General features: G+C 39.3%; 1 protein-coding gene across 1 annotated transcript in view; it reads left to right on the forward strand.

Moving 5' to 3' along the window:
* Nucleotides 1-14,160, forward strand: part of NEB (nebulin) — a 385,643-nt gene that overhangs the window by 214,972 nt on the left and 156,511 nt on the right. The window contains exons 67-73 of the mRNA XM_078681747.1: nucleotides 314-625; nucleotides 1,267-1,470; nucleotides 1,649-1,753; nucleotides 3,888-3,995; nucleotides 4,663-4,974; nucleotides 8,270-8,473; nucleotides 8,659-8,763. Coding sequence (XP_078537873.1) covers nucleotides 314-625; nucleotides 1,267-1,470; nucleotides 1,649-1,753; nucleotides 3,888-3,995; nucleotides 4,663-4,974; nucleotides 8,270-8,473; nucleotides 8,659-8,763 — 1,350 coding nt within the window. The remainder of the gene's footprint in view (nucleotides 1-313; nucleotides 626-1,266; nucleotides 1,471-1,648; nucleotides 1,754-3,887; nucleotides 3,996-4,662; nucleotides 4,975-8,269; nucleotides 8,474-8,658; nucleotides 8,764-14,160) is intronic.

Consider the following 14,160-nt stretch of genomic DNA (forward strand, 5'->3'; position numbering starts at 1 on the left):
GTCGGGAATTGAACCCTGGTCCCGGGCCGTTCTCTGCTTCCGGGTCTGCCGCCTCTAACCAGTGAGCCACACCACTCCACTTATGCAGTCTAAGCTAAGGAATTGTGAGACTGTTCCATCAGCTGCTATCTAGAGAATGGTCCTTTTAATGAGAGAATAAAATCCCATAGTTTCCACCAGTGCAGCACCAAGATAACACAGTCAGTGCTATTTTAAAGCAACTGTAAGTAGCTGTTAGAGAAATCAGGCAGCTGTGTGTATTTTTCGTTGTTGTTTGTACTGTGCTCATCTCTCTATTTCTTCACATCCTCAGTACAAATATAAAGCTGCCTATCGCAAGCAACAAGGCCATTATGTGGGATTCCGCAGCCTGCAGGACGACCCCAAGTCTGTGTGGGCTATGCATGTAGCCAAGATCCAGAGCGACCGGGAGTACAAGAAAGAATTTGAGGTGTCCAAGACCAAGTACAACAGCCCTGTGGATATGCTGGGGGTACTGCTCGCCAAGAACTGCCAGAAGCTGGTCAGCGACATTGATTACCGTCATTATCTGCACCAATGGACGTGCCTGCCTGACCAGAATGATGTCATTCAAGCAAAGAAAGCCTATGAGCTTCAAAGTGATGTAAGTGAAATGCAGGGAAGGATTTGCATCATTTAATGAATATGAACATTGAACATGTAAAACACCTACTCATGTATCATCATTAGCCTTACTAACTGTGGGCATCAACATGAAAGCGAATGAAGTTCAGATGCTTGTGTATTACATCCTAAACCAAATTATAACAGAATGTAAGCAAACCTTTTAAAATATTTGACTTTGAGAGCAGTGGCCATCCTTTGCATCCAGCTATTGTTGGATCAGTAATATCACCAACCACCATAAACCATTTTTATTCTAGTGTAATATATATGGCTCTAGAGGGGATTTTATATACCCCTTCAAGATTAATTTATGTAATTTAAAAGTCAGCTATTTTAAGTAACATTGGTAGCAGCTGTACTCATAATTCATTTATAGCTTTATGGTCTAATTCAGTAAATACTGCAGGTTACTAAAATCCAACACTAATTGCACTGTTCCAATGCATCTGCACACATGTTCATTTTGTCATTTTGAATATTTACTACATTTTAATGGTTGCAGTGGTACACAACACAATATTTTCTTAAGCAGATAAGGTGCCCTCACTTTTTTAATTTCTACCATTCAAGAAGATAACCTACAAATGAGACGATTTTTTTCTCTCTTTCCTTCTTCAGTGGATCTACAAATCTGATTTGGAATGGATTAAAGGATGTGGCTGGGTCCCCAGTGGATCACTGGAGGTGAACAAAGTGAAGAAAGCCCAAGAGATCCTGAATGACCGCTTATATCGCCAACGTCCAGACACCATGAAATTCACCAGCATTGTTGACCCACCAGCCATCGTCTTGGCAAAGACAAATGCAGACCAAATGAGTGGAGTATGTCTCTTTAATCAGAATAAATATACACCATTTAAATAAGGATCACAAAGCGCTAACCAGTGGTATAATTTCAGAGTAACATGTTTTGGTACATTTTGTGGGGTGGCACTAAGAGTTATTGCATCCATTGTAGTCATCCCACATTTCTTATGTTTTTTTTTGTGTTTTTGTGCAGTGGAAATACAAAGAAGCCTGGGAGCATGACAAGAGGACAATCCATGTGATGCCTGATACACCTGAAATTGTGCTTTCACGAGCCAATGCCATCAATGTTAGCAAAGTAAGTATAGTTAATATATTTTAAGAGGTGATTGCTCTCCTATTGTAAACACCTGGTCTAATTCTTCTGGGAGGACCTCATGAGCCATCTGTCAAAGCCTTTGTCCGGCATTTTGCAACCTTGTAGCCCCTCAGGGGATGATATGTGAACCAATATTTTTATATATCAGTAAGGCAGCCATTTAAGAAACATTTTAGAGACTCCTTGTCAAATGTTGAAGTGGGGTCCTACTATTTTATATTCATTTTCTTCAAGGGTTGGTTGGTCAAAGATGTGTTGAAAATTCTACTAAGATGTGAATACAAAAGTGTCGCGAAATTTCAGCAATGCAGTTGTTGCTTCAGTGTGCTCCACACCCATGTCACACTATCTCCCTTTAACCAAGAAGTTGTTTAGTACTGCAGGAAGCAGTAACACCCAAAGTGGATGACAATAGTGCTTGCCTGCAGTCCATTTCACCATTAAAAACCCATTGCTGGAGAATCCGAATTGGACTCTTGATTAGGAGTGCATAAGTCAACTGGATCAGATATTCTTTGGATTTGGGTAATGCTCCCAGCTTACAAGCTTGAGATTTATACAACCACACACATGCAAATACCAACACAAAAAGTTTACACTATCTTCTCTTGATTTGTATCTTGAGAGCAAGTTAGAGATCTCAATTTGTTTCTCTTGAACTGAACTGCGAATGGAACAGCACCTCTTGAGCTTGTCAATGTCTATGGGTGAGTGTTGTCAACATGCTATATTGCCATTTATTCAAAGGAATGATCTACTATCACTCTTTTTACACCCCTACAATCGCCAAGCTGCACATAGACCAAAATGTGATTGGCTGCCTAGCCCTGATCAATTAAATGAGGATAGTTTTGCTAAAATTCAAAGCTATTAAGAACATCTCCAAGGGTGAGGGTCCTGAGGTCACAGTGGTAGATGTGCAAGGATATACAAGTGGAAGTCTGCCTTGGCTGAAATCCGTCAACTGAAACTGCAAAACAATAAGAAACGTGGGGGTATATTTACAACAAAAGTGGCGGAGCGTGATTTAGCTCCAAAATAGCTTTCGCGGGCTCCATTACTTTAGAAATGCAGGGATGCTCCGTATTTACAATGATACGGTGCACCCCAGCGTTTCTCCTTGTGCTGGCACTAAATTCAGCTGCCTAGCGCCAATGCAGGCACCCTTGCACCATAGTGCAAGAGTGCTTGCGGAGAGGGAATGATTGTTTATGTGCAGGAAGGTGTTCCTTAGTGCACATAAACAATCCAGAATGGAAATTGGAACCTTCTATGTGTGCTGCATTGTGAAGCACACATAGAACTTTCAAATCACCATTTTTTTAAAAATGATTGTTTATGTGCAGGAAGGGACACACCTTCATGCACATAAACAATGATTAATGTCGTTTTGCTGTTTGTATGTGTGCTGCAGGATGCAGCACACATACAAACATTGAAACGATAAGAAATTAAGCATTTCTCCTTATTTCAACTTGTTAAGATCAGGTTTTCCCCGGTCTTAATTTTGGTGTTGCCCCATATTTACGTCACCCTTGTAAGTATGGGGCAGCTTAAAAATCAATAGGTGTTGCTGCGTAACGGCCACGGCAGCACCCATTACCCACCCCTGTGATGCTCAGTGTAGCATGAACGTGTGCCTTATTCACAAGGCTTGTAAATAAGGCGAAGCTTCTTTTGCCAAAGGAACGTCTTTAAAAGTGATGTTCCAGTGGCTATCGGGGCTTGTAAATATGCCCCATGGTATCGAAATAAATATTAGGGCAGGTGTAGAATGGCCTTTAGAGAGCACAGTAGTATATCATTTACAGTAGTATATCATTTATGCAAATATTGAATGCCTAGCTCACTGATCTCTGCCAGATAACCCAAAACCCACATGCATGCGAGGCAATTGGGACAGAGGAGGAATGCACTTTGGGCAGAGGCTGGCTGGCGGGTGAGGGAAGGAAATGCCTTGTACATTGCAGCTGTTGGTGAATGGCAGAAACAATGGCTCCTTTATGAGGAGAAATGGAATATCAGATTTCACACCAAAAAATACATTAATTGAGATATGTAGTGAGAGTCGCCCATTGGCTTTCGAAATTATGACATGTATCTTGTCCTTCAGAAACAATACGAGCAATCTTGGCAAGACAGCAAGAAGAAGGGCTATGACTTGCGTGCGGATGCCATTTCAATCAAAAGTGCCAGAGCTTCACGAGACATTGCTAGTGAGGTATGTTTCTTGGAATTTGCATTGGTATAAATCCCTTAGTGTTCATGTTTATAGAATATTTAAAAATGTATTGCCTCTTGTTAAAAACATAACTTTAGAAAAAATAATTTGTTTAGTTTCGATAATAATAGGATTTTTTTAAATTCCATGTAAGAGCATCTTCCTATGTAGAATACTAAGAAAGTGCCACAATGGGTCTGCACGGCCCTTCTATTGTGGGAAGACTTATCCAAGCGACCCTAGATCCATATTCTGCTATGTCACTTGGGTACAAATAATTTTAAATGCTGTAGAGATGTGGGCGGGGGAGTGATGAACACTATTCACACTGTTTTGAAAATTACATGAAGAAGCCATCATCTAAGAAGCACAATTGTAGTTAAAAAAATGCATTTTCCAAAGGAAGTATACTATCCTTCCCAAATTTTTCTCTTTATTGAGCATATTTTATAAATGTATTAGTTGATAATAGGTTGGTGATTGGATCAACCCCTCCTTTGAATAACTTAATTAAAAAGAAAACCTGGGTGTGCAGGGTGTGTGCGTTTGTGTAAAGTAGGCGCATTTAAACTATAATCGAAAGGGGCATACAATTACATTTTACAAAGGTGTTTTTGGAAAACCTGCAACTTTGTTATAATTGTGATTTATTTCCTACATTCCACAGTACAAATACAAATCAGCACATGAGAAGCAGAAAGGACACTATATTGGAACACGCTCTGCTCAAGATGATCACAAAATGATGGGACTAATAAAATCTGGCAAACTTCACAGTGACTTAATTTACAAGAAAGACTATGAGAACACCAAGACCAAGTGCCATATACCATCTGATATGGTATCAATCAAGACAGCCAAGGACAGCCAGGCTGTGGCTAGCTATATTGATTATCGCCATTACCTCCACCAATGGACCTGTCATCCAGACCAGAATGACTGCATTCAGGCCAAGAAAGCCTACGAACTGCAGAGTGACGTAAGTACCATGTGGCATGTTTGACTTTTCTTATATCCATCATTACTTAATATAATACCAACATATGTGTCCAAGCTTATATTGAAAATATATTTCACTAATTATATATTCTAAAAATCATAATTGGTTCGACTCATCATTCCATCATCAGCGCCTGATGGAAATTAGAATCTATTAATTATTCAAATTTCTCAATTAAAGCTTGTTATGAAGCTAAATGCAAATGCCAGGCCCACAAGATCATTTGGGGAAGCCCTGAAACATTTACTCTGATGTGGACTTTTGATTTGCAATCCCAGCCGGCAGATGCTTCAAATGTGGTGTTGTAAACTTGATAAAACTTATCAAGTTGAATATTTGGTGTTGCAGAAATCTAAACACTGTCTACTGGGAGGACATGACTATCTGATTTTCTAGGTTCCTTTTTAAGATTGATTAACAATCATGTTGACTAGTTCCTTGCTTTCTGGGGCTATGAGTGCATTAATCACAGTTTAGCACGCAAGTCAAAAAATAGACTGTGAGGACCTGCAGACGTGCAGTCAATAAATTTGGCTCTGAATTGATGCTGAACTTCTACTCATGGTCACTGGTATCTCTGAGTCGTTGAGAACTTAAAGGGCTCTGGGTTGGTAAAACAGGCAGTGCCTAGCCCTAGGCACATGGTTGGGGCATCCTTCCATTTCTTGCTCAAACAGTGCAAATGAAGTCAATGAAGGGAAATATGCTAGAGAATGAAGGCTTAAGATAATAAGAGGGCATGTGTTTCTTTGTATTGTCTCCATGTGTAGGAAACTGGCTTTTTATGTAGTGTACCAAAATCAGGTACACGATGCAGAAAGTCCAGATGGCCCTTATTGTTTTACAGGGATTAAATTAATAATCCCAAATACTCTCTTTTGTGGTAGTTTGGGCGATCAGTTAGGCTTATCATAGGGTAGTGTTAAGCACACAAACACACAAAGCCAATAAACGAGACACTCACCCGAAAAGAAACCTGAGAGCAAAATCAAGATGGTGGAATCCTTTCTTTGTGAGGCCAATTTATATTTCAACATGTAATATCTCATCTCATGTCAGCAGTCATCTATGATTGCTAAATCACTGCTGAAACCCATGTCTGTTCAGTTAATCATCCCAAAATAATTCTTAGATGTTTAGGAAATCTGTTTAGGGAGATTTCTCCAAAAATTTCAAATACTCTTTCTACCTATGACGGCTTATGAAGTACATGCTGACGTCCATACCAGAGAGCAGAAAGAATTGCTGCATCACTCTAACAGGCTCTACACAACATTGCATTGCAAGAGCTGGCATCTACACCAGCAAAGGAAAGGATGAACAACCAACAGCCAACTCCATTGTATGGAACCACAGGTTGTCAGTCAAAATCCATTCAATTTATCCTAGTAGAGAGACAGATGCCTCATAATGAGCTTCCTCTTGTATTTCTCAATTCTATACAAATCTACACACATCAAGTAATGTTTAACTTGCTTTTAGACGGAGCAGACATATGTGTGAGTGCGTGGATCTCTCATCATGCAATCCATTAAATTCTCTTTTTATAGCACCATAAAATATTCCAAGAATTTTCTTACATCTGGTCACATAGCTCACTGGATAAAAGCATTATAAACAGAAAATGAGCCTTCATTGTGCAGAATATTGCCAAATTTTAATGGATTTCTTGCTACAGATCATTGGTCATTTCAATTACACAAAATAGTGCCCATTATTGACAGAGATTGTTGTCTTTGTTGTCACAGAATACTGTCCATCAATGCCACAGAAATATTGACTATATTTGCCATACATGAGTGGCCATGTGTACAATAGAAAAGGGCCTTTGTTTGCCGTACGATTTCTGACAAAAGGATATTGCCATTTATAGTCGTGTCACACTGCTAGTGCCACAGCTCAATGCTCTTGCTCTCTAAAGCATATTATCCATGAGTCCCATAGAAGATGGTCTTGCTTTTCCAAAATTCTGCTTATGCCACAGTACATATTTACGCTATGGGGCATAATACCTGGCCTTTGCATGACACAGTAGTTTGCTATGTCCACTCTTACCACAGAATTCTGCCCAGCCTTGCCAAGTTAGTGTTGCTCATGCACATCCCTGACTCTTGGAAAAATGGCTGTACATGGCACTACACAACTCATTAACGTAAGTTGCATTTGATCACAATATAGACCAGCATCACCTTCAATAACTGGTCCACTACTGCTAATGGTAAGGTCACCAGCCTACTCAGGAGAGCAATCTCTGATCTGGAGGCTGTTACAACACAGGTACTACAAATGTGTAAAAGAGAGAAAAATGAAGAATCAAGCATTCTCAGTCAAAGTCCAAGTCCTAAAACAGCACCCCCTCCAAATTAGAGGTTTCTCCAACATACTTTAATTTGCACAGCCTGACCGCATGTGTGTAAGAACTAGCAGTAAGATATAGCTACATCCTTCAGGATGACAATTAGAGAAATTATATATGTTCCACATTATTATTTTACATAGCAATCACTATCAACAGGGTCTATTCTAGCTCCTGGTAGGTCAATATCTAACAGGGAGTGACAGCTTGTGTCAGATTTCTTGGAGCAGAAGCAAGGGAGGCTTCCTTGTGCAAGCACACTCTGAAAGTGTGTCAAAGGAAGTGACCTTGTGACTGAGGGACAACTCAGCTCCTTCACACGGGCACAAGGAAAGTGTCTGCTCTCCTTTGAGCCATTCAGTAGAGCATATGATTTTTACTGACTGGTAGCAGTACTGGTTCCACTTAATGATGCTGGAAGCTTTTTCTTTGAGCATGGAGTGGGGGGCAGGAATTGGTTTTGACAACATGGTGAAACTTGTCTTTTTAACTCTGAAAACCATTCCACATGGTATGAGACCTTGCTGCAGACTTCTCCTTCGGTCAACCGACCTAAAACTACTATTGCAAACTGGTGACCTTATTTCAGGAAAGATTTGGCTAACTACAGCATTGTCTGAGGTCATTTCAAGATAGTTAATGACCAAGAAGTGGGAAGGAGATATCAGTTTCAGATGGGAACATCCAATCCCATCTGCCAGTCACTACCTACTTGGAAAAGCTCTCTTCTTCCGACTGTTTGCTGTTTCTCTCTGCTTTAATATATTGGGCAATACTCACTGGTGTCCTCCTCTGAAATGTGTGCAACATGTTTGTTGTTTAACAATACTTTATGTTAATACAAGGTTTAGAAATGTATGACTTTTAGATTGAAATTTGTTACTTTACTAATATGTTTTCTTTCACTCTTTACTGTAGGCAGTCTACAAGCAGGACATGGAGTGGATCAAAGGCTGTGGGTGGGTTCCCATTGGGTCAGTGGATGTGCTTAAAGTGAAGAAAGCCCAGGAAATCCTGAATGACCGATTGTATCGCCAACGCCCAGATGCCATGAAATTCACCAGCATTGTTGACCCACCAGCTATTGTCTTGTCTAAGGTCAATGCAGATCAAATCAGTGAGGTATGTTGATTCGATCAAAACATAGCACCTGCATTCAATTTATATAGTTTCCAGAAATTAGAATTATTCTCTGGTTCAAAAGGTATATTATATTTTAAACATGGTGGATTGTGATTTTCTTAAGTTTGCATCTGTTACATTTTGGATTAACATTTACAGCCAGGTATGTTTTTTTTCTTCAACAGTGGAAATATAAGGAGGCCTGGGAGAAGGACAAGAGGATCATCCACGTGATGCCTGACACTCCTGAAATTGTGTTATCCAGAGCCAACGCCATCAACGTTAGCAATGTAGGTAGATCAAGTGGTGAAACGTTAAACATAGGACACTCATATAAGAGTGGTAACTCAAGGCACTATATTCTGATCTCTTCTTTGCTTTCTTTGTTGAAGAATCCATAAAGCAGATTTTTAAAAACATTGAGCAATACCTTTATTAATAGATAGTGCAGTCATCTTCTTTCTTAACTGGGAAATCTTCAGACATATGGATTTCTGTCATAATAAATGATTTAAAATTAAATCAAACATTTTTTTTTAGCACCCCTTATCTATCCCCATATTTCCCTCCTGATATCTAAAGTTTTGTTGTGAAGGAGGCAAATCCCTAAGTTTGCAGGATTTTATCTAACAAAATATAAATTCTCTAAGGACTACAGCAACAAAGCAATACAGTAAGCTTCAAAGATCTTACTTCTGTCTGTTATCTTTACACCATAGGTTAATCCTTTTTGTCATATTACAGTTATGTCTAGGTTCTACACACTAAAGAGTAAATATTAAACAGTAAATACATTTTACAAATATTCTGAATTTGGTTATAATGACAAATCTGGAAATATTGAATATTAAGGAGAAATCACTGAGAAAGGCAGGTAATCCAGAAGACGTTACTGTTTTGTGAATTAATAGCGCAGAAGAGTAGAAGAGTTTGAAATTTTAGGCTAATTTCTTAAAAGCACATATTTCTTAAAACACAGACTAAGTAATCTATCAAGTCTGTAGCTGCCAAATGTTTCATGAAGAACCTTTTTCCCTTTCATTCTATGTACTGTCAGGAAGTGTGTGGTGAACACACTCATTGACACCCAGAAATCTATTCAGAGGATACGGATATAGCCCCCCAAATGGCATTACACCTGATCCCTCCCACCATAAGGACAGTAAAGTGGTTACCAGAACAAACTAACATCTAATTTAAAGCCATTTACATCATTCCCAAATGCCTATTCTGTGTTTGATTGGATAAAAAGGAATGTGTCATTTTCTGATCTGTTATGGCAGAGGGACCAACGTATCCATATGATGCAGTATAGCTCAGTGATCCGCCATACTAAGTCCCATAGAGGAGTCAAGTAGAACATTGATATTGCTGTTAACTCAATGGATGTGACAGACATCCGCAGATCAATGACTGAGCATAAGACTGATTGAATGGGTTATGGGGTTGTCTAGGACCCCTCTAGATGTTACAAAGGCATTCCCTATGGTGCAGTTTCCAAAATATTCCACTATTTGCAAGATCGTCTATCAAATGATAAATCACTATTATGATTACGCCAATAGGTTGTTTGAAGGAAGATTTTGTAGCAATTATTGTGGAATTTACGTTGTGTTCTCTTTTTAAGCATTTGTTAAGGCTGTAGTAGACAAAAACAGAACAATTGCAGTGTGGTTATGCGTATAGGTATAGGGCGCCTAAGCTTCGATTCACACTTAATATATATTAATTCCAGAGTTTGTTTCACGGTGCTCAAAGGAATGGAGAACCAACTAACTCCATAAGAGGAGAGAGAAAAACTCTCAAAACACAATTTTCACTCCCAAGCACACGTACAAGTTTAAACAAGGTTTCCCTTTTTAAATGTTAAACATCTATAACGATATGAAAGTATAAGTCAACAATATTGTTTCCAATTCAATTCTTTGTCTCGCTTTATTCAGATTTCTTCCAAACAGCCAACAACAGCCAACCCGTTTCGTCGCGATAGATAGTGATCCTGCGACTTTCTCAAGGCTGTACAAGATAAACATACAAAATTGTGTTGTATTTCCTTGTATCGTCCACTGTCTCAGACAACAAAAGTACAAAATATACAATTTAAATGGATCTCATGCTCCAAAATTGGAAACAAAGGGCACTTAATTAATGATGATCCCTATTATTAATTTAAGAAATATCATTTAGTTTCAAAATTATTTACCAAGTCGTAAAAAAGATTCTATACAATATATACGATGGAGATGGAGAGAACGGAAACTCAAAGCTCCCACTGGTCCGTGATATTTCAACCTTATTATCCGAGGAGTAAGAGAATTGGCAGAAGTGCTCAAAATGTGGAGATTTCAACCTGTGCTAAGATACATGCAGTAATGCCCGTGGTATCGTAGTTATTATCTCCATACTTTGTGCAGGGAAGTGGAAATAGGCCACTAATTATAAAAAAGTCTGAAAACAAAGGATCAAGTTACGATTGTGATTAAACGTCGTGATTCCCAAACTTCTTGCAAAATTTAGCACCAAAAACTTTAGAACCGCTATTAGGTGCTCAACCGGTTGCAAAAGTGCACATCGAAAAGGGACTACTGGGTTACCTTCTTGCGGCGGCCATATTGGCAGTATGCTTTGCGAATTTAAAGAGCCACATAAGACACTCCTGTGTGTTTATCGATTTGATATGAAAGTAAAGGTCGTGATTCTCAATTTTTTTTTTTACGAAGATAGCACGGAAATCATTAAGACCGACAGTAGAATTATGCATTAGCAAAGATGGTGAAAGTGGTATTGGAGAATGTGTGATCTCAGAGATTTTATACTGTAAAGTTAGCCTCATATGATTAAAAATAGAGTTATAATTGTTTTACCGCTTGTGAGAAATGTTATTCTAAAGTGCACTGTTAAGTGAGCTAACTCCATAGTTGAATAAGGGAAATATGTAGACCATGAGCTCTCCATCATAAAGAAGCCTAGTACAGTACACAAGACATTTTAACAGAATACAGATGTTACTCAGTAAATGGTAAGTGTTATCAACGTCGAGAGATAAAAGGTCATAAAATGCAGAATTCCTATTCATTCGTTAAGTTCACAATATTCATAGCAAATTGATATAATCAACATTTCTTTTTACACATCATAGTAATCGACTGCATATAGTAATATGATCAGGCATACTTTTAACCCCTTCGGTGCTCATGACGGAACGGTTCTGTCATGAGCGTCGGTTGGCCTGTGCTCATGACGGAACTGTTCCGTCATGAGTCCATAGGTTCTTTAGAACCTTCAGCACTCTAGCGGAATTCGCGCAGCACTGAAGGAGTTATTCACACATAATACATGTCATCTATCATCACCTAAAAAGTAATATAACTCCTGGTCGATGTTAAAACCACACTCTGTGCTACGCATCTTAAGTATCCACAATGCTTCTCTCCTGCGCAGCATAAGTTCTCCATTACCCCCTCTTGGGTGTCTAGGTATTTGGTCTATTCCATAGTATTCAAAACGCCTGTTTGTGGTATGTAGAGGCCAATTTGACATGTGTGCAGCTGGGGGGGTACCTCATTTCCCCTAGTTTAACAGCCCTCACATGCTCACATATCCTTTCCCGTAAAGCTCTAATTGTGCTGCCCATATATATTTTCTTGCATTTGCACTCAATAGCATACACTACAAATTTTGAAAGGCAATTGATGTTGTTCCTTATCTCATATTTTCTGCCATTGGGACTGTGAAAGGGGTTGCCCATTTGCACGCTGTACATTGGTTACAACTATGAAAACCCTTGCTGTGTTCAGTTAGCCAGTTGGCATTAGAGTGCATGGTGGGATAACTTGGGCTTAGAATGTTTCTGAGTGTGAGTTCCCTCCTGTAGGTAATTGCTGGCCTTTTAGTCACATATTTCTCTAAACACCTACCTGCTCGTAGTAAGTGCCAGTGTTTGTTGAGACTCCGACTCAATATTCTAGACCAATTATTGTATCCAGTAATTAGCCTAATAGTATCTCCCCCCTACTCTTTTTCTGGTAGACCCTCAATGTATCCTCACATTTCATTTTGTCTATTCTAAACTCAGCCTTCCTTAGTGTGATTCCATCATAGCCTCGATTATGGAATCTCCGTATGGTTCCTCTCTTCTGTTCTTCAAAGTCAGTGTTGACACTGCAATTACTCCTTACCCTCATCAATTCCCCATACAGGATTGCATTAATTTGATGAGGCGGATGCGCATTTGTGGCATGTAGTAGTGAATTGCATGCTGTTTCCTTTCTGAAGATCTTGCTTTCAATTTTTCCTTCTTTTATGAAAAGTTCAATATCCAAGAAAGAAATGTTAGTTTTACTATAAACTGAGGTAAATGAAATATTACAGCCATTGTCATTCATATATTTGATAAACCCTGTTAACCTCTCTTGGGAGCCCGTCCATATCATTATGCAGTCATCTATATACCGTCCCCAGTATAAAATGGAGTCATTCCATTGTTGGCCCTCTGGGCCCCAGATCCTTCTCTCCTCGAGCCAACCCATAAAAAGATTGGCACATGAGGGAGAAAATCTGGAGCCCATCGCCACTCCCTGTTTCTGTCTGAACCATTTGTCCTTGAACAGGAAAACATTATTGTTGGGTTGTAATGTATTCCGTCAATGCCGACATGGGGTTACCATTCAAAGGCTCATAGCAGAGTGGGTCACTGAGTTGTGTGAATATTTCGTTGTCATAATCTTTAGAATTCATTAATATCATGTCACCCCCTTTGTCCGCCTTTCTTATAGTCAATTCCTTATTCTCACACAGCTCTTTTAGTGCTTGTCTTTCCCCCCATGTTAGTTTGTCATTTCTATGTCTTGTCCATTTGTGTTTGTCCTCATGTTTGTCTAGAGGAGATGCACAATCTCTCAGTACCTATTTGTGTTTTTGGGGGGATGTGCCAAGTTTGAGTGTCTTGAGGTAAAGAACGGTGTTTGATAACAGAAAGGGGAGTGCAGGATGTGGCTCCGCTCAGAGGCGTAGCTTCAGGGAGTGTGTTTGGTGTGTTACACACCCCTAATAGATGTATTTTGTGATAAATAGTTGGGTACACGTGCTTTCAGTCGGATATGGTGAGGTGTATGTTGGATTTCACAAGGTATTTTTACACCCACATACAAACACAGACACACACTCTGTCCCTCTCTCTGTTTGGAAACACAACATTTTTGATTATTTCACAATATAATGTGCTTTCTCACACTTTATACTCCTACCAATCTGCATTCTTCTCCCTATTCTCTGCCCCTTAAGCCCCTTTTGTGCACCTTGCTCGTCATATAATGTATTTTTACATTATGTGCCAGTGTGAGTGTTGGGAAATCTGAAGCTCACTCCCCCCAAGTCACCCATTATTACTGACCAAGCCATGCCCCTGGGTCTGCTGAAATAATGAAAAATGGGTGTGGAATCGTGGTTACTTCAGTTGTTGATAACGGTAAGAAGTCTATTCCTGATGATCTTGAATATAGTGCGGAAGATGGTTGCTGATTTGTAAGAAAAATATTTTACCAGAATAATAAGAAATATTTGGTAAGAACATACACAGTGGGTTCTCGTTTTTCTTGCTGTGGGACATTCACCGGTGTTGTCCCCACAGTAAATACTCCACCTAACATGTTCTCTGGCTCAGATTACTTCCTTGTCCCCTTTTTTCT

Source organism: Lissotriton helveticus, chromosome 3_1 (genome assembly GCF_964261635.1).
Source record: "Lissotriton helveticus chromosome 3_1, aLisHel1.1, whole genome shotgun sequence".
Classification (NCBI taxonomy): Eukaryota; Metazoa; Chordata; class Amphibia; order Caudata; family Salamandridae; genus Lissotriton; species Lissotriton helveticus.